Below are 20,956 nucleotides of genomic sequence, written 5' to 3' on the forward strand. Positions count from 1 at the left end.
TGTAATGGAAAAACAATTTGTATGTAGGCCTACTTCAGAAATGACATAAAAAGCGACAGAAGTATCAAAAATACCTGCACCTGCCGAACATATAGACACGATAATATACATATTGATCATTATCTTATCAAAGGGATCATTTCTGTAACGATGGTTGGTCCGTGCATTTTGATGGGAGCATGCTTTCCTGCGTGAAGTTAGGTATGAGATAATTAGGCGCTGCATATGTATTTCGGCATTGTGAACAAAAATGAATTGCGAACAAAAAAAAAAAACGAAATGAAAGGGGGAATTGGGTGTATCATTTTTGTGAAGGAAATATTTTCATTATAGGCATAGTAACTTGTTACCCCCTCCCCATCCATTATAATTTCTGGAACATGTTTTCAACAATTCCTAAGTAGAAAGGAATGTGGCAATGGCAGTGTTCGGGTAGAAATTTCTCATAAGTTGGTTTCACTGAGTAAAATCTCGTCCTACTCATTCAAATTAAACAACTGCTGTTATAGATCGACCTTGATTTATATGTATTACTCCTCACTTCCCTCTATGAATTACATTAGGGACATAGTGTTAAGTTTTTAATGAATTAAGTAATCAATTTTTGTTCCAATTCAAAATAATTATCTTAAGTTATAGCGCCAAAATTTTCTACCCAACTTTGGCAATAGCAAGCAACTGACACACCCTTTTGAATGTTGCACGTTTAGGCAACATTTCGGGAAGAAATGATCGTTCTATAGAAAGATATTGAAGAAAAAAATGCTATTAAATTGCATTGACGCCTATGTAAATAACGAACACACATTGCTCATTTATTTTACAACAAATCATACTTTTGTAACTTGCTTCCTTTTGCCAAAGTACGGCAGTTTTATCTACTACTTTTCTGTTGATTCTGTGTTCTTCAGTTCTGCATATAAGATGGTAATAGCACGTATCATTAATGGTAGAATTTGGCATCAATTTATAAAGCCTTTTGCTATTTCTCTTCAGATATGCCATGTCTGAAGTAAGTTGAGCATTCCTTCTTCTAATTATCATTAATTCCGGGATGTGTTCTTAAAAAAGTCGTTTCGTTTCTAAACGTTCAAAAATGACGATCTAACTTAGATGTTGAACAATTTCTGATAAAGCACGGAGAACACCCGGCACGAATACTCTTCAATTTTCGGTGGATTTTGGCCTTTGTCACCCCCCCCCCCCAAAAAAAAAAAAAGTCTAATGTGTCTTAATGTTTGATGTGTCTTTTCAACAGAATACTAAATGTTTGATGTGCGTTTATATTTCTACGATTCCGTGTGTGCATTGTTCGCATAGAATGATCCGAAGGTCATTCTGGCTCGGAAAATTTTACACTGTAGAAACGCTGTTTGAAATATTAATACGTGGCTGTTTACTGTATGAACCTCACAGTAGCGGTTTAAACACGTGTTTAAGATAATAAACAACAAAGTTTAATTTTTTATATTTATTCTCAATAGATCAAGCATGGTCGTTTTAACTGTTAAACAACTACTGTAATGTAATCAGCATTGTAAGCATCTTGATTGTGTTCAGCAAGCAGCAAATAAGCTATAATACCATTTATAAACAATTGTGTTTTGGATTTATATCGTCTGAATGTATAAACACGCTCCTAATATTTTCTTTTCCTGTCTTTTTTGTATCTTATTTCTGCATGCAGGTCAGTTCCGGATAGCGCTAATAACCACGAAGTGAATGCAACTTAGATCCATATCTCAATTACCTAAGGTAATGTCTTCGGAATCAAAGACATCGTTTTGACTGTATATAGCTTGGATTCAGTCGCAAAGAGATATACACAGTGTCAAGGCCAGACGTTGTCATGAAAATAATACGGACTGCTTATAATATCCAAGTCTACAAAGCCTTTTCAAAACGAAATTTGCGTGATTTTTCTTGTTCGGCCATTCGCATGTACTCATTTGATTGCTTACACGAAAGCCTATAGGGGAAGAAAATTTCCTTACATAAGCATTGCATCATTGTTCAAGTACATTATCTGCTCCTTTTATCATCAACAAGTAGAAAATAGAATTGATAGACGTTGATTCGGTGGTTAAATGCTAAAGATGACGATTGAGTCTTCAGTTTGGATGTAACTCACCCTGGTAATAATGTCTCACTCTAATAGTATTATGTTCTACGTCTATCATCGCACCTACGTGTCTCGAAATCGCATATAAACTGACAATATAAATGTTTAAGGATTTTTGTAGGGTTATCAATGGTTTATATTTTTAACTTTCTCTCTCCTTTCTTCTACCTAACTCCTTATCTTCCGCCTATAATTGAAGTTGATGGGCACAAACATTTTGTCTTTAAATACTGAAGCGATGATTCTGTTTCTAACTTGTTGACATGCCACATGAAACTAATCATATTTCACGTCAAGTGCACACGATAATTGCAAAACTTCTAACGGAAGTACAGAGACCAAATTACATCTGCGAAACGTATAATGTTAGGACATTATAGCGAAACTCATCTGCTTAATTGAATGTGAAAAACGCAAATGTTGAGAGAATGGAGTCCGATCTTGAGAACGAGATTAATGCCATGACTTCGACATCGTCACCGGACGGAGAAAGTTCTTTCAATGACGTCGAAGGTTGGTCTGTGAGTCGCATTGAAAACAGCTCTTTAGTACGTTCCATATACGGTCTTATCGCCATCATTGGGATGAGCGGCAACGCGCTCGTCTGCTTCGTCCTCTTGCGCGTCCCGTCGTTGCGTACGCGCACGAGCCAATTCATCGTCCATCTCGCCGTGACCGATTTTATGACGTCATTTTGGGTGATACCATTCCATCTTTTCCCGTTCACGCCACCCATCCCCGAGGGTTTTGCCGGGGAGCTCATGTGCCGATTCTATGTCTCTAAATACCTTATGTGGGTCACTGTGTTTGCCTCCGTGTACAGTCTTGTCTCAATCACTCTCGAGCGCTACTTCGCCATCGTTCACCCCATCAAGTACAAGACAACTTTCTCCTTCAAGTATTCCATCGTCATCATGATCGGATGCTGGTTGGTGGGGGCGATATCTAACTCGTTTTTCTTCTACGTCTACGATTTCCAGGATGGGGCATGCCATTTCGTGCCCTACCCAACTGATTATCTTAAAAAGGTTAGAGATTGCATTAAATTTGTGACATATATATTTTGTCTGCCCCATTCTCCTATATTCTGGTTTTGATAATAATAACTCAAGCAGAAAAAATGACCAAGGGACACAAAGTTCGGTTCTGTTTTAATAATTAATCAATGGTTTTCCTTATGTTAAAAGGAAATACTAGGTTGGCTGACGGACTTCACCAACTCCGTTTGTTGATTATCAGCTATAATTAAGAAGTCTCTGGTTTAGGCAATCAGTGAAAACACGTTCCTATAATCAAAATATGTATTTTTATAAATGCAAGTTTAAAAACAACCCGGTGTGTGTTTCGTAAAGCTGTTCTTAAGTCCTAAGTGCGACTTTGAGAACGACTGGTGATCCTTTCTTGTGGTAAACGGTATATTGATTTAGCGATGGTTTAGTGTGTAAGAAAGGTTACCAGTCATGCATAAAGTCGCTCTTAACTTACAAACAACTTTATGAAACGGCCCCAGAGTGTTGTTAGTCCTTGGTTATTTCCTTTGGGTATTATTTTACAGAGGCACCACAGGGAGTTAGTAGAGGGATCGAAACCTTTCCTAAAAATTATTTTTTTTAAGGGACAAGAAATGGGAAGAAAGACGGAAAACATGAGAGTTCTGGGTTGTTCAACTCAACAATGACCTATTATATCAATGGGTAGAAAAAATGACATCACACGTCACGTATGCATATTCGGTCTTCAGTCCTGGATCCCGTAACACAAACTTTAGCGATTAATTGCTTGATATTGACGATTGATTGTAAATTGTAGTCAATGCAAATCAACCTTTAATACATTCTTCTATGATGAACACTAAGCTTTGTATTACGGGCCCCAGATTGTCTTGTCCCATATCGAAATAGCTTGGACGCGACGCTGATGTATATCATAGAGCAGATAATGAACTTTCATCACAATCATTATCTTCTTGAAATTCAGATTTAACCACCCAACAACTGTTTGGTAGCTTTTCTTCGAATTATTTTTAGTCATTCATTAGAAACACCAGCAGAACGGGGATACTCTACACACTAAGAAATAAAGGTTCAAATTGAACCCCGAAAGGTTGATGCAAAATAAGCACCCTATGGGTTCAAAAATTGAACCCCTGATTTGGGGTTCAAAAATTGAACCTTGCGATTTTGGTTCATTTTTGCACCCTGCGGGTTCAAAACTGCACCCCTAAATTTTAGATTGAACCCCTCGGGGTGCAGTTTTGAACCCACAAGGTGCAAAAATGAACCCTAACTGCAGGGATCAATTTTTGAACCCCAAATCAAGGGTTCCATTTTTGAACCCATAGGGTGCTGATTTTGCATCAACCTTTCGGGGTTCAATTTTGAACCTTTATTTCTTAGTGTGTTAGCTTTAAAATGGTGTGTCAAATCATATTTTTCATTGATTTATGATAACACTTCTATAATTCTCGGTTTCTGTTTTTTTTCTGGGAAACTCTGTGATGCTGATGATGGTGATGATTATCATGTTATTCAAAGTTCTGATAATAATCTCATTCATCATCCTTATTTCATTCATTTTTAAAAAGCAAACTATTGAAATTGACGGCGTTCAGTTTCAATATATTGCCTCGATAGATCAGTATTCGAGTTTCTGTTAATTTTTTTTCGTTTATTCATTAGATATGATTAAAGGATGTAAATCCAATTTACATTTTGATTTCCAATCAACAGTATTCATACTAAGAATACAAATACGAAAATCACTCCCGTTTCCATCGTGGATTAACAAATGCACCTTAAAGGCAAATATCCACAACTTTGTGAGATTTAAAAAAATCATGTCGATCTTTAAAAACGGTATGAATGTAAAGATCCAGTAATCTTAGGCTGAAATTTAAGATAAAAATAAGGACACAAACGAATTTCAGAAAATGTTAACTAATTCAGAGAATTCAACAATGATCGATTTTTTTATTTGAGGAGAGTAGTCACTGTTGCTATTATCAATGTCTATGCTGTGGATTTTATTACACAAAATTCCAATTCATAACCCATCTAAAACATTTCACATAAGCTATTGTTTCATGATTTTTTTTTGGGTTGGTAAAAGACTATCCACTTACATAATCCTGAATCTATGTTTGGTTGTAAAATGATACATCTGTAAAATGTTTAAAGACGTCTTTCCGATGTATTAAAAGTTCTACAATAAGCGGCTTATTATTGTCATTATTATCATCATTATCATTATTTTATTATTATAGCAGTAGTCGTAGTTGTAGTAGAAGTAGTAATAGAAGCAGTAATAGTAGTAGTAGTAGTAGTAGTAGTAGTAGTAGTAGTAGTAGTAGAAGTAGTAATAGTAGTAGTAGTAGTAGTAGTAGTAGTAGTATAGTGTTATTATTATTGTCATTACTATCCATCAAATTCTCCACTCTCTTTCTCTCTCCCCATTCCCCCCCCTCCCCCTCTCTCTCTCTCATCACAGGTGATAGGGGTATATATTTTCTTATTGATCTACTTCATTCCCATCACACTGAATCTACTTTGCCACGCAAAGATGATACGATCGCTGAGACAGCAAGCTAAAACCCTGGACGGAAATATGTTTCAAGGTAAAAATAATCATATGACTGTTTATAGATATTCATCGTCACCATTGGCGGCGGAAGCCAAAAAAATTGGAGGGGGTCCATCAGAAATTTTTGGATGGTCACATGTAAAAAAATTGACCAAAAGAAAAGTAATCAATCTAAATTTTATGGGGGGCCACAAGCATTTTAGGGGGGGGTCCACGTGAATTTACGGGGGGACGCAGGAAACAAAATTGAAAAGCAAAAAAAAAAAAGTTATCAAAAAATTTAGGGGGAGATAGGTCCCCCTGTCCCCAAACCCCCCGCCTCCGCCGCCTATGATCGTCACCATCATTATGATGAGCTTCATCACCATTTTTATAACGATTTTTTAAATATACAATTATCATCATTATCATGAGCATCATCATCATTATCATCACCATCATTAGTAGCAGCAAGATGTATGCAAAATAAACAAAAATACAGTAGGACCTATATAGTCGACATTAACGTCATAACATAACAATAAACATCATCGCTATAGATAGTAATAATCTTTGATTTCAAAAGAATAGGAGGCTCACACAGCAGTAAATCTGGTCATTCATCATTACCGTTACAATCATCATCACCACTGACATAGTCATTATCTTCGTCATATTCATCACCATCACAAGTATTACCAACACTACCACCATCATCATTATCATCGTGATCTCCGCGATGATGATCATCAGCATCATGAACATCATCGTCGTCATCATCATCAACAGCATCATCAAAGTGATCATCATTTTCCTCATCAAAGTCACTGTCATCAACATTAATATAATCATCATCATCATCAACAATAACAACATTATCATCATCGTCGTCGTCATCATCAAAGTCATCATCGCAATCAAAGTCATCATAATCATCACCATGTGATCACCATGATCATCATCATTGCTCCATCGTCTTCATCTAACAAACCTAATAAAAATAATACCACACTGCAATTGTTTTATGTAGGTAACGATGGTAACGGTCTCAAACGAAACGAAGCTTGGCAACTCAAGATCGCACAAGACGTTCAGCGAATGCTTCTCGTTGTCGTAGTCACCTTCATGATCTGCTGGGCGCCAAACCAGTTCATCTTCTTAGCTTTCAACCTCGGTGCCAACGTCGACTTCGCCTCCTGGTATTACCACTTCTCCGTCATCCTTGCCATTTGCAACTCGTGCATGAATCCTTTTATCTACGTGTTCAAACATAAGGAGTTCAGACACGGCATCGCCAAGGCGGCTGGATGCGAGAAAGCGGTTCGACGGTTTGCTAACCGAGTCCAGCCGGCTGAGGTAGGAGTTGAAACCGGGACTGCAGGAAGCACCGATAAGACTGCAGTCACAACTCGAAATACGGCGAGCTCTCGAATAGCATTCAACTCGAGCAACTCGTGAATGCGCAATCCGAAAAAAAAATAATTAAAGGCATAAGTTAATACTGATCTGAGCTACAAGGTCCCACTAGTCACCTGTGTCTGTTATTTTATAAAAAAATAATAAAGCCAAGAAAAATTCGTGCTCGAAAATCATTATTATTTCGGTGCTTTTACAAAGTGAATTATAAAGTCGTGGGGAACATCATTAAGTAATTTTTTCTACTAACAGATAACCTTTTCTTTTCTTGGTTGTGTTTTTATCAGTGACATTAAAAGAAACATTTTTTACTAAGACCTTTAAACATTTAATGTTAAGTTATCCCTTTATTCATCATGGTCATTGAAAAGTGTTTTTTCAGTGACCTAATATTAGCGAGTTTCAACAACCATTACGCAGACACTCGTTGACATTATCTTGATGATGCTCGTCAAATCACGATGGCTGAGAGGTCTTTACAGAAAATCGGTGAAGTGGGGCAGCAGATCGTCATAAGTTTCGGAGCTGACAAAAAATGCAATACTATGCCGTATTGCCCCGAGTCCAGAGCGACACTGCTTTTTTTATTTACGGGTTTTAGACAAAGGCTGCTTTGTCATGAAGGGCTTTTGACAATACTCTACATTCTCTGCGTTCCAGAATACGTCTCAATGAAAGTTTGAGAAAAATCGGACAAATACTGAGAAAGTTATGAGCATTTGAATATTGCGATCACTATAAGCTATGGAGATCCTCTAATTGGCAATGCGACAAAGATGTGTGATGTCACTTGTGATCTACTCTCCCCATTACTTTAGTATATATTTCACTTAAACTGCCTCTTTTATCACATCTATCAGTAGATCAGATGTTCTTTCTATATAGGAGGGCACGTAATAGAGATTTTTAAAGAATACATCATGGATAAAGAGTTTGTATCACCATAAGAAATAGCAAAAAGAGACATTTTGGGGGTATTTTATAGTCCATCAAAGGGAAAGTTGTTCAAATGTAACATCACACATCCTTGTCGCATTGCTAATGGGAGGATCTCCATGGCATTGGTGATTGCAATATTGAAATGCGCATGACTTTCTCATTATTTGTCCGATTTTTCTCAAACTTTCTTTGTTCTTGTTCTTTGATTTTTCTGTTTTGTCACAAACCTACTTTTTTCAAAGGTTTCATTCCCCTTTAAAGACCCGGCTTTGATTGAGTCAAGGCAAACGTCACCCGGCCACGGGTACTACTAGGTAGGTAACATTCCTTGTACACGAAAGCATGTGAAACGGTTATTTTTCGCGGCTGAGCGATGTACCCACGTACAGTGAAAAGGGTCTCTAATTTGTCAAAATCATGGAGGTGCAATTTCCAACACTTGATACGCTGGAAAAGCCTGGAATATTTTGATTCATTAGTGGGTAAAAAAAAATTCATGGTTCTCCGAGCGAGACTCTGAATTATTAATTTAAGATCCATGTTGAAAGTCCGTGTACGAGACGATGGCCATCCTCTTATGCCAGTGCCCCCCCCCATCGACACTATCACCAATAATAACAACAAATCATTTTGGGTGTCCTGTCGTTTTTGACGCCCAGTCTCTTTAGGCTTAAAAGATCCATTATCTGGTCACGAAATATGAGTTCAAATCTGAACCGAATCATCGGGGATTTTTTTAAAGCTACATTTTGATTTATTGCTCGGAAAAATGTCCCCCCCCCTCTGTTCAAAATCCTGGATCCGCTCCTGGGAAGGGGGGCAAGACAACAAAATTAGTGAAAATGAGTATACGGAACGATTGATGAGTGGAGGAAAGTTACGTCATTACTTTCTAACTTAGATATGAAACAAGTTTAGGGTTGTAGGGTTAAGCACGGCGAATAACTTTCGATTTTCGGTTAATGTTGGCCTTTGTTGCTTGTCGCCAAATAGAATAAGATAATGTATGATGTGAGTTTATATTGTCAGTTGACTCAGTTCCTTTGTCTTATAGCGATTCACATTTTTATGATTATATGCAATTCGTATGTCTTTAGTAAAGAATTATCCCAAATTGCATGCATTTATTTCTTACTTCATTTTTTCAATCATTATTCGAATGCATATAGTGGAGGTGCCGTGGCCGAGTGGTCTAAGGCGCCTGGCTATCCATGGAAAGTCCGTGGTTCCCGTGAGCAAGGCTTTTAATCTACAATACTCTTTTATCCTGCTTTCAAATAAATGAAAATGCTTTATGATTGTTGGTAACTACGTGCGTACATTGTTAAAGAAATAAATAAAAAACGTTATTATGTATAGTATAGTCTTACACCCATATTAGGAACTATAAAATCAAATAATAGAAAGATCTTGTGTACATAGTCGAACATTGGTTATGTATGTCTATATCATTTATTCCTATTGACAAAGGGATGCACAAAAATAAGGGCTATCACGATGTTCATTGTACATAATTATTTTTGTAAAAATGTATTTTCATGACTAGAGAAGTCACCCGACTTTTTACATTCTTACCTTGTACATATATTGTAGTACACCAGTGCATATCACGATCCTAAAAATGCGTGCAAGCCTTATAAATGATGAAAAATCGTACAGTGTTGTTCACGCAGTGTTTATTGAAATAATGTCAGTCAGTGTATTGAATACAAACGAGCCCCCCCCCCCCCATAAAAAAGTTTCACCCGGGCCCAATGCAAACTGATTTGTAATCAAACGCAATTTACTTTCAACCAATCAGAATCGTTTATGTTTGACTTGCAAATGTTTTCTGAGCTGCGCTGTTTAAGCAACAGTCCGTCTCGGGTTTCAAAATATCACCCCCCCCCCCGGACTAGTAAAATATATTTACTGTTTTTGTTTATGTTTATAAGAAAGAACGTGATACATGTATATTCATCTCTTTAATTTGAATATGTTTATAACGTTGTGTGCTCCTGGTTCAAGCCTTCTGTAATGGAGCCTCGTTATAATATAGTTACGCGTCAAATCGACTGTTGCTCAATCATGATTGATGATTACATTTAAAAAATAATATCACAACGACCATCAATTTGTATTCCCAATTTTCGATCAATTATTTATTGCAAGTTTGTCCATACTTGAAGCACACAATTTCGAAGTTAATCACGCATGGCACTATTTTTTTTGTATTCAATTAAAATTAATTTGCGGGTTATTTTGACTGGCTAGCTAGGAATATTCCGGAAAGGAAATTATGCACTGAGCTGCAACAACACGTAGTTTGCTATTGAGAGTTAGAAGAGATAGAGAGGGGGGGGGGGGATGAGAAAAATGGGTAGAAAATGAAAACTGAATTAGTGCACAGCAAAAACTGTGGTGTTAACCGGTGTACATATAGGACCACACCAGTTATTTTACACCGGTGTTAAATTTGTGGTGTTAGTTTGCACCTATAGGTGTTATTACAACACCTTTTGTTGTTACACTTACACTCTTTGGTGTTATGTTTAATCTCGAGCGAGTAATTTGAACAGTTTTAACACCGCAGTTTTACAGTGTGGGGGTAGTGACATAGAAAGGTGTTCCGGAGAAAAAAAAATCATCGATCATAAGGGGCAGTGCCAGACACGGTTGTCAGATGAACAAAGGTGAATTTGATTTTGCACAAATAAAGGAAATTTACACAGGAAATCCGTCTCTTTTTTAATATTTTCTCCTTACTTCTTTTCTTTCTTCCCACTTTTCTTCTTTTACGATCCCTTTTCAATCACTGAAAAATCACGAGGGGTATTTTCCGCCTGCATTCCTGTAGCGCCGTCCCTTTCAGCGGTTAGAAAAACACGAACGAACAAGGTAAAAACAAGGAGAATGGGTGGGCAGCAGGAGAAGAAAGGAGGAAAGATGACAGGGGAGGGGCACGGGGAGGGGCACAGCCGGCCCTTGCCCCCTTGAGAGGCACAATTAGAAAACAGAAGTATGCCAACCCCCTTTCGAAAGTGAAGATTTTTTTTTTGCTTGTCAAATACTTCCTGGGGGAAAATGTCCCCCCCCCCCTGTTGAAAATCCTGGATCCGCTCCTGGGAAGGGGGGGGGGGCAAGACAACAAGATTAGTGAAAATGAGTATACGAAACGGTTGATGAGTGGATGAAAGTTACGTCATTACTTTCTAACTTAGATATGAAACAAGTTTTGATAAAGCACGGCGAATAACTTTCAATTTTCGGTTGATGTTGGCCTTTGTTGCTCGTCGCCAAAGTAGAATACCATAATGTTTGATAGTGATCGACATTTTTATGATGTTTTGTAATTCATATGTCTTTTTCGTAAAGAATAATCCCAAAGGTTTTACAGAAGACATGTTGATTCTTTCTCCATGAAGTAATCTATTTTACGCTTCTGCCTGTGGACTGTCTATTTGGATGAATTAAATGTACAACATGAATGAAAACACAATTTACATCTTCTTAAAAATATTTTGTAGGTAAACTTTATTTTAGGCTTATTATTTATTTATTCATTTTTCTATTTTGTTATATCACTGGTTCAATCACCTGAATCGTGTGACGCGAACTTGTGTATTTAGTTTTGCTTTTTGTTAACGTATCATTTTCTATTTGTACGAAGTATGAAAGACATTCAAATTCATTTTTTAAAGCATTTATTTTATATATTGTTTCTATCTTTATAAAAAATACCTTCAGCGGAGAGATTGTGATTACTGTTTATAAATATCTTCATTTATGCATTGTATGTAAAACAATGAATTGTGTTATTGTTGTGTAAATAATTATTGTACACGTGGAAAACGAACAATTTGATATTTAAAGGAAAATGGAACCTTTGGAACAAGTAGGCTTGTGTCGAAACAGAAAAATTAAATAATAAGAAAAAAAAGTTTGAGAAAAATCGGACAAACAACGAGAAAGTTATGAACATTTGAATATTGCAATCACTAATGCTATCCTCCCATTGGCAATGAGACAAGTATGTGTGATGTGAACGAATTTCCATTTGATGGACTATAATTTATAATACCCTCAAAATGTTTATTTTTGCTTTTTCTTATACGGTGATACAAACTCTTTATCCATGATGTATTCTTTAAAATCTGTATCACATGCCCTCTTATAAAAAGAACACATGATCCATTTATAGATGTGATGAAAGAGGCAATCTAAGTGAATATACTAAAGTAATGGGGAGAGTTGTTCACAAGTGACATCACACATCTTTGTCGCATTGCCAATTAGAAGAGCTACATAGCATTAGTAATCGCAATATTCAAATGCTCGTAATTTTCTCATTTTTTGTCTGATTTTTCTCAAACTTTCGTTGATCTGTTTCTTTGATTTTTCTGTTTTCACTCAAGCTATCTTGTTCCAAAGGTTTCATTCTCCTTTAAAGACCGATTGTGATTGCGATCCTTTCCCGTCTACCCCTTCCCCTAAAGTGGCTAAAGAAGCAACCTCGGATTACACCACAAGCATATACAAATGTAAAACGAACCTTTCACCGTTTTACACTTCACGGTTACGATGACAAGGCTGAACGAGCTAAATCTGCTCTTGGCAACAAAAATTATCAAACTACCAAACAATTCTGATAAGAATGTTCGTCTGTGTGTCTTGTGACCTTCATGGCATGAAACTGCTATAGTGGAAATTTTAAGAGATATACTGAAAGTTCAGAAGTGATCGCATTACATACCTACACATTTTGGCCTTTAAACTACCTTCTACCAGTGGAAAAAAAAAACGAACAAAAGCATTCTAGGAGAGCATGTGACTCAAATGATCACGCATTAATAAAAAACAGTATCTTGGTGAGGTATTTTATTGATTTTATTTTTACCCTATTCCTTGGAATATTGTACGTGCTCACCTTGCTCATCGTAGCAAGTAAAAGTATCGCAATTTGTTACAAACATGTTGTTCAAACAAGCCTGCATATTACATTGTTTGTTCCAATTAACGTCTGATGTTGAATCTTCTCCCCTTTCTCTATCTCTCTCCCCTTCTCGTTTTTTTTCTGTCTGTCTTTCTTCTTTCTTTCTTCTTTCTTTTTTCTTCTTTCTTTCTTTCTTTCTTTCTTTTTTCTTTCTTTCTTTCTCTCTTTCTTTCTTTCTTTTTTGAAAAATCCATCACAATTTTGTTTCAAATTATGAAATGTATATTTTGATGTTGTATAGATGCTGTAAAGTCTGATCTTTTAAAAGCAATTAAAAAACAAGTTTCATTTATGCTTGAGCGCACCCCGAACGTTTTTGTTACGGGTAAAAATTAGAAAATAATCTTGCTAATCAGCAGACTTACATTTAAGCTTTTGATTAGCTTTGCTATAATTTTATAATTATGCTTTCAAAATCCATTTGCAACTGAGCATTAATATACTAATTGTTTTGTATCTTCATTTGACTATGACCAATGGCGGACCGTGACCCGGAGGAGACAAAGAATTGGGGGGGGGGGACAGCATTGTTCTCAGACAATGCAGTGCCCCCCCATGCTTTGTCTCGTCCGGGTCACTGTCCGCTACTGACTATGACATCTTTTAGTATTCCTTCACAAGTAAGAAAACAACCCAAGCAAGGAGATTTGAATTATCGATGGGCGAGCTTGTAATTTAATCAAATATGTGAAACAAAGGTTATGATGCTTTTGAAAGACATAAATCCTATTGTCGAGGGGACATCGTCCCTTGAACGATTATTGTGTCCTTAACAAGGTGCTGAAAACAATAATTTTCCACAGAGGGTGCTGGTTTAAATTTAACACGCAAAAAATCACTTAGAAATTAAACTTTAAAATTGAAAAGCAAGTAAAAATAAATGCTAGGAAATTAAGGTTAATTTTTGGTTCAGTAGTTACTTTTTAAAAAATTTTCCAGGGGGTGCTGCCTATGATTAATAATTCACGCATCGCCCCCAAGCACCCCCGCTTGCAAGGCCATAGTCCTTGACAGGACAATATTAATTCTTACACGAAAAGGTTAATGTCTTTCAAATGCACCATAACATTTGTAGCACACAATGAAAGGATTTGCTCTAAATTAATAACGCAAATCCCCTTCCTTGGCTTGACAAACAAGTTTTTCTTACGTATTATAAGGAATGTTAAAAGATAACATAGTTACATGAAAATACAAAACAATTGTTAGTACATTTATGCTCAGTTGTAAATGGATTTTGAAGACATCATTCGAAAATAATTTAGCAAAGATAATGAAAAGGTTAAGAGGAAGTCTGTTGATTAGCAAGATGTTTGAAAGTCATTATTTTCTCATTTTCTTTCATTTGGCTCGAGCAGTGGCGTACCCAGGATTTTCCAAAGGGGGGCAAATTCGTCCGGCAAAAAATTTGACAAGCCCAAAAAAAAGGTCTTCAACCACAAATAAAGGATACCTCCCCTTGGTACGCTATTGGGCTCAAGCTTTTTTGAACCTCCGACAAAAATGATCCGTGTGCGCTCCAGCAGGAATGAAACTTATATTGCATTCGACAGATAAGGGTTTAGAGCATCTATTGACATAAAAATATACATTTCATAAATTGAAACAAAATATTGATAGACTTTTCAAAACTGTCTCTTTTTTATACACACTGTATATAAAATCTAAAAACAAAGTACGCATATACACACCACACACATCCGCACACACCATCTCTCTCTCTCTCTCTCTCTCTCTCTCTCTCTCTCAAACACACCCTCACACACACACACAACTACACATGGCATCCATCTCCATCTTTCTACTTTAACCCCCCCCCCCTTTCGTGTCTCTCTCACCCTTGCTCTTCATCCCCTCTCTCATTCATTTCCCTCCCTCTCGTTCTTATCCTTTCTCTCTCACCGTTATAATGTCGATGCGAGGTTTCGAGCACGCAATCGGTGGAATGAATACGATGATAATGGATGAACACTCGATGCTCGACACCCTTCATCGGTGTATCGATTGGATCTGCTCTTGGGAGACTTCCTCTTCCATCCACCATCTGATAATAAAAAGGAATGAGACATTTTATGGTTAGTATCATCAATGTCAACATCTAGTGTAGGCCTACCATTATCACCTCCAGGGTAGCGCTTGATAAAACTGTTGAAAGTTACTGACTTCTCGAACTGTCAGCGATCAATAATAGGCTAGACTTATCATTTTTGTCATGCGGGGTTTAATGAAAGGTTTTGCTCGTGTATCAAAAAAAAAATAAATGAAAATCCCATGCAATCAGTGCACTGTAAAAGAATATTGGGTAAAATTTTAACCAGCACGATGGTAATGATGTGTCCAACCAATTGGGGCAGTATTTTACTCAATGCTGGAAGCATATTATTGTCCAGTGAGTTTAAAAATAAGCAACAGTTACTTAAGAATGGGCAAGTTTTTCATTACACTATTTAAACAAAAATGCCCAAAATGTGTGTGTGTGAGGGTGTGTGTGTGTGTGTGTATTTGAGTTTTGTCAGACGTGTATCAATCAGATATGATTATTTACGTATGGGACCGACCTTTAACGTCACCATCCGAAAGACGTGACCAGGGCCCGAACCTGGAACCTCTGCATCAATTTGTAACTTCCCCACAGCTTGGATTACAGGCGCACGCCACAACGCCCAATGAAGAAATGTCTAATGCTTGTTGAACACATAATTACCCTCATGGAGCACTTTTACCCAATCTTTTTTTGGGTGTGGTTGATGACGTTCATCACCATTTATCACCTCCTGTGTCAAATCTTGAAGACATACCCCCAGCACCACCACCACCCCCCCCCCCTTGCACAAAAAGAACAAGACAGTGCTTTGTTACCAAATATTCATTGGAACTTATAACTAAACCTGAAAGAAAAGTGTGAAATGTAGATAAATGTCTGGGGCTCAACGTCGGAGACTTATCCATGGAGCCATATCCGTATCATCATGGCCTTCATCATCATCATATCACCGTCACCCTCAAATTTATCATCTCCATCTTCATACTATAATATTGCATGAAATCATGTTTCGTATTTGAAAATATATGCCCATTCTGCTTTATAAATGTATTAATTAATTCAATTAGTATTAGTATAAGTTTGGGATTGTCATTTTTTTCAAGCAATCTGCTTATGCTGACAATCCTTCTTCTGCAAATTGTGAATATCATACAGTTAATCATTTTTGTCTGGAATTATTTTTTTAGTACTCTTTATTTGTGATTCATGCCAAAAATGCTAACATATTATGTTTATTATGTTACGAAAAATGTATTATATAAATGTTATGGATGCAGAAGAAAACAATAAATCAAATCAAATCAAACCATGCCAAGGTATAGCATTTGTTTTATTAGTTTTGTGGTGAAAAAAATGGATGGTATTTCCTCCCCCTACTCTTCCTCCTCTGCTTCCTCGTTGTGCTTAGAAGCGCAGGTGAGATGAGGGCAATTTATGTGTAATAATAATATCTTGAATAAACCATGAATCGTGATGAAGAAAATGATAATCAAAATAAACTACATGCACAACTTCGTGTAACTATGTACAAATGCTACTTATTCCGATCGCATTGTGTACGTTTAATTTTCTCTGTTATGTATTTTTTTTGGGGGGTCAACAGCGTTTGGTACAAATTTGCTTACAAATTGGAAATAATTTTTGTTTTGTTTTGTGTGGGGGGTATTGTAGCATTTACCATGAAGGTTTAGCATAAAAAGAGAGTTGTTACGCCCCCTCCCCTAGAATACAAAATCTGCGCATGCCCCGACAAGCTTCCGTTGGGAAGAATTTCTACATTAAAATCAAGGCATGCCTTTCATCACCACCCCCCCCCCCCAAAAAAAAAAAACACAATGGGATACATGTTTTTCCATCTGAATGGCAGTAATATGGACGTAAATAAAAAAAAATGTCAACCTGTCACTCTAAATATAAATTCAATACAAACACTCTTGAGTATTATTACGAATCTCTTCCCGGTCAACGCTATTTTCTCAATTTACATTAAGTGCAAACTTCGGACTTGAACCCATTTCTGAAAATCAAACGATGAAAATACATTGCAAGATTGCTAATGTAAATTGAGATTGCGGCCATATAGTAAATTCATATTCATGATTTCCTGTAAGTGCTCTTGTGCTTTGATGCATGTCCTGTGTGTAGGGTACAAGTAAGGGAGAGGGGGCGAAAGACAGAAAGAAATATTAATGTGTGTGCATTGATTCATGTTGTGAGGGACGTGTAAGAGTAAGAGAGAGAGAGAGAGAGGGAAAAAACGAGTCAGGGGAATGTGTGCGTGTGTGTGAGGGTGGGTGTGTGTGATTTTTTTAGACAGATGGGAGAGTGAGTGGGGCCGAGAGGGAGCAGTTGCACAATGAAGTAAAAATTCGAGTGTTAATTTACGAGACAACAAAGCAAGTTGACAGGAAGATGATTATTGACAGTCTTTGGCATACAGTTCGCCTATGTAAAAAATCAAATTGTCCAGGTACTCAAAGAAATTCAATAAATTTTTGATGCTGAAAGAAGAGTCTGTTTTGAAAATGAAATTTTCTGAAAGGTAACAAAATTGGAGTCTCCCTAAGAAATACGAAAATGAATTAAGGAAAGTGGAGAGATGGAAAGAGATAGTGTTTGAGAGAAGAGGAGAGACAGATAAAAGAAGATGGAATGAGAGGGAACAAAGCAAGAGAACGAAAAAAGGGGAGGAAAGGTGAAGGTATACCACCAATAAAGTGTATATTGATGAATCAAGGACGTTTTATTTCATTAAATTAGATAGTTTTTGTAAGTCACATTTTGACAAAGTAAAATTCCAAAACATTTGAATATTGACATTCAATTGTAATTGAAAATTAATTGAACATTACTACATGCACAGTCGAGAAATATCTGAGTTGGAAGGTTGATACTAAATGAAACAATGAAAAGTGACATGCATGATCAAAATTTTATTTACTTTGTACAGATGATGTAAATCAAATAATTTACGCTTGTACAGCCGTGTAACGTTTTATGCAACTTTCTCTAAAAATAAATTTAACGCAACTATGATAAGATTATGTCGTCTGTACAAACATAATGAGACGGGAACTTTTTAGAAGTGCACGAATGTACTATTGGTGAATTCATAACGAGGGTGGGGTGACGTGAAGAAGGCTAGGGGAAATCAATCTTTTGTTTTGTGTTTTTTCCTCTTTTTTTAAGGACAACTCCACCCGAACAAAAAGTTAAATTGAGTAAAAGAGAAAAATCCAACTAGCATGATGCTGAAAATTTCATCAAATCGCTTGATTTAACAAAACAGTTATAATGCACATCCTGCGTATTTTATTATAACAAAATAATGAAATTTTCTCCTCATTGTCATGTGAAATACAGTTTTATTTCTCCTTGAACACATGGAACTCATATTTTGGTTCAGTAAAGTTAGTCGTTATATCAAATCTGTAAAAAAATGAAATATTGTACAATTCAAACAATTAAAAACAAAAGAAATGGTGAGTGAGGGACATCATCGACTCTCTCATTTGCATATCACTGAGTAACTGTTTTGTGAAATATACACTCTAAAAATTCGAATGTTAAATCAACATTTGAAAGGTTGGAGGAGTGACAACCTTTTCCAAATCATACATCTAACTTTTTATAAAGCTAAATCCAACATTTTAAGTGTTGGGTAGAACCATTTAAAGTGGTAAATGCAACATTTAGAAAATGTTGTCACTCCTCCAACCTTTCAAATGTTAAGTTAATTTTTAGAGTGTAAGCAACATTTAGAATATCATAACTTTCTTATTCTATATCCGATTTCAATGAAATTTTCAGCATTATGCTTGTTTGATTTTTCTTTATTAATTCATGTCAACATTTTTCTGGGTGAACGTACCCTTTAAATTAAATCTTGCAGTTGTTACTTATGGATGAATACTAATTCAACATGTTCAAGCAAAGGTTTCATGACCGTGTATAGCTTCAGGGAGGTGTGCTATCGAGGCGGAGGGGCTACTGCATTGCCCGGTGATTTTCAAGGAGTGAATACAATAAAAGGGGATGAGGAAGAAAAAAGGAGAAAACAATGCCTGATTATTTTAATATCTCTTCCTCTTTTTCTCCTTCTTCTTCACTTCTTCTTCTTCTCTTCCTCCTCCCACTTCTCCTTCTTCTTCTCCTCCTCCTTTTTCTTCTTCTACTTCTTCTCCTGCTTCAGTTCTTCTCCTTCTTCTTCCTCCTCTCTTTTTCTCCTACTTCTACTTGTCTTCTTCTTCTTTTCTTATTGGCTCGAAAGTGTGCTCCTTCATGATGGTATTGCTTTACTTACGTCTATTGCAACCTTACACATTACAATTAACTTCTACTATCATGAAGTGTTTTGAGAGGTTGCTATTGCCGTATTTGCTGAAACAAACTAAGGAATTCACAGACCCATTTCAATTTGTATAGAATAGGAAAGTGGAAGATGCTGCACTTGTATATTTGCATCAAATCTATGAGCACTTAGATAGACCAAGGACATTATGCTCATTCTCTATTTGAAGATTTTAGTAGTGTTTTTCTCACCCCATCGTCTGACTCACAAGATGAGTGGAATGAATGTAGACCTTAAACTAATTAGATGCATACATAACTTCTTGACAAATAGAACACGGTATGTAAAGGCCAGTCGTCATCAATTAAGCACTGTTACCACTTACATTGGTGCCCCCAGGGGTGTGTCCTCTCCCTGGTATTGTTTTCTCTTTACACAAGCGGTTGCGTGAGTTCAACCTCTTGCTGCAGCATTCTTGAGTACGCTGATGACACAGTCATTATTGCGCCATTGTCAAATCAGGTTAAGGACTATTTTTCACAAGTATAGATTCATTCGTTCCTGCATGCGACTGTATGTGATGACAAAACATTATCTCACATTTTCAATAATATACCAATACATGACTTTTTTGTAATCAATGCTTCTACAGGAGGTATAACTGGAAACCATTTGTTTACCAACTCCAACATTCTTAAGAAAGTATTGTTAAAAGCTCCTTGGTATTGCCAAATCTTCTTCCAGCTAAACTTCCGACGCACACACATTTAATGTTTTTTTTTTATCTACTACATTCCTTCTTCTTATTGAAAATGCTAAAAGGTCGTAAAGTTATGACGAACAGGTTGTTTTGGTCAAGCGTACAAGGTTGATCAAGACCTTTTTGGCTGTAGAGAGTCTTGACCAGACCAGTATAAAAGAAGTTCATTTCTGAACCCATCACGTTAGAGATTAGATAATGGATTAAGAGAATTGATATATATTATATAGATAGAGCTACAGAAGAGTTTACTTTTTATACTACATCAGTTTGCCATGTTTGCATAGTTTCTTCATCAGCAGAGTAGAGTCACCATTAGACTTACTCATGTATTTGTCATCATCATCAAGTTATCATCTTTGATTATATCCTGCATTGCTTCGTCTTCACTAAAGACTTCTTGAAAGTGAGAGTGCAATGTCGATTCGTCGCCAACATAACACAACGACCATTATTTAAACACTAAATACAACCGAAACCAAAAAAATTGTCACCGACTTCCGTCGAAATGGTGAAGAACACTAGAATTTGATCATCCATGATCAGGTTATCGAAAAGACCAGCAGCTACAAGTACTAGGGGATAGTAATAGATGACAAATATCATGGAGGGAGGTATATGGCAAGGCTAGCAAGAGGTCGTCCTTTCTCGGCAAGTTGAAATCCTTCCATGTAGACAATACGATATTGACCCTGTTCTATAATTCAGTGATTAAAAGTGTCCTTCTTTTCGGTGTGTTATGTGTATTTGGCAATCTCTCAAAAGAAGACAGGACAATAACTTGCAAGGCCCGGTAAAATAGCGCAAAGAATAATAGGAATAGATTTGGCCTCTATAGAATCCCACTGCACCGA

At 36.6% G+C, this 20,956-nt stretch overlaps 1 protein-coding gene across 1 annotated transcript; it reads left to right on the forward strand.

Moving 5' to 3' along the window:
• Window positions 1–2,429: 2,429 nt before the first annotated feature.
• On the forward strand, window positions 2,430–7,138 carry LOC121406883 (allatostatin-A receptor-like). The gene is made up of 3 exons (XM_041597754.1): window positions 2,430–3,150; window positions 5,609–5,735; window positions 6,711–7,138. The coding sequence occupies exons 1-3, from the start codon at window positions 2,551–2,553 to the stop codon at window positions 7,136–7,138; spliced, it is 1,155 nt and encodes a 384-aa protein (XP_041453688.1). The 5' UTR covers window positions 2,430–2,550.
• Window positions 7,139–20,956: the final 13,818 nt, after the last annotated feature.

This window comes from Lytechinus variegatus, chromosome 2 (genome assembly GCF_018143015.1).
Source record: "Lytechinus variegatus isolate NC3 chromosome 2, Lvar_3.0, whole genome shotgun sequence".
In the NCBI taxonomy this organism is placed as follows: Eukaryota; Metazoa; Echinodermata; class Echinoidea; order Temnopleuroida; family Toxopneustidae; genus Lytechinus; species Lytechinus variegatus.

What these genes read in the sequence shown, in the direction of transcription:
- LOC121406883 (XM_041597754.1), top strand. Translation starts at nt 2,551, where the DNA reads ATGGAGTCCGATCTTGAGAACGAGATTAATGCCATGACTTCGACATCG. An exon ending in CAACTGATTATCTTAAAAAG is followed by an intron (nt 3,151 to 5,608) that starts GTTAGAGATTGC and finishes CTCTCATCACAG; the next exon opens with GTGATAGGGGTATATATTTT. An exon ending in GGACGGAAATATGTTTCAAG is followed by an intron (nt 5,736 to 6,710) that starts GTAAAAATAATC and finishes TGTTTTATGTAG; the next exon opens with GTAACGATGGTAACGGTCTC.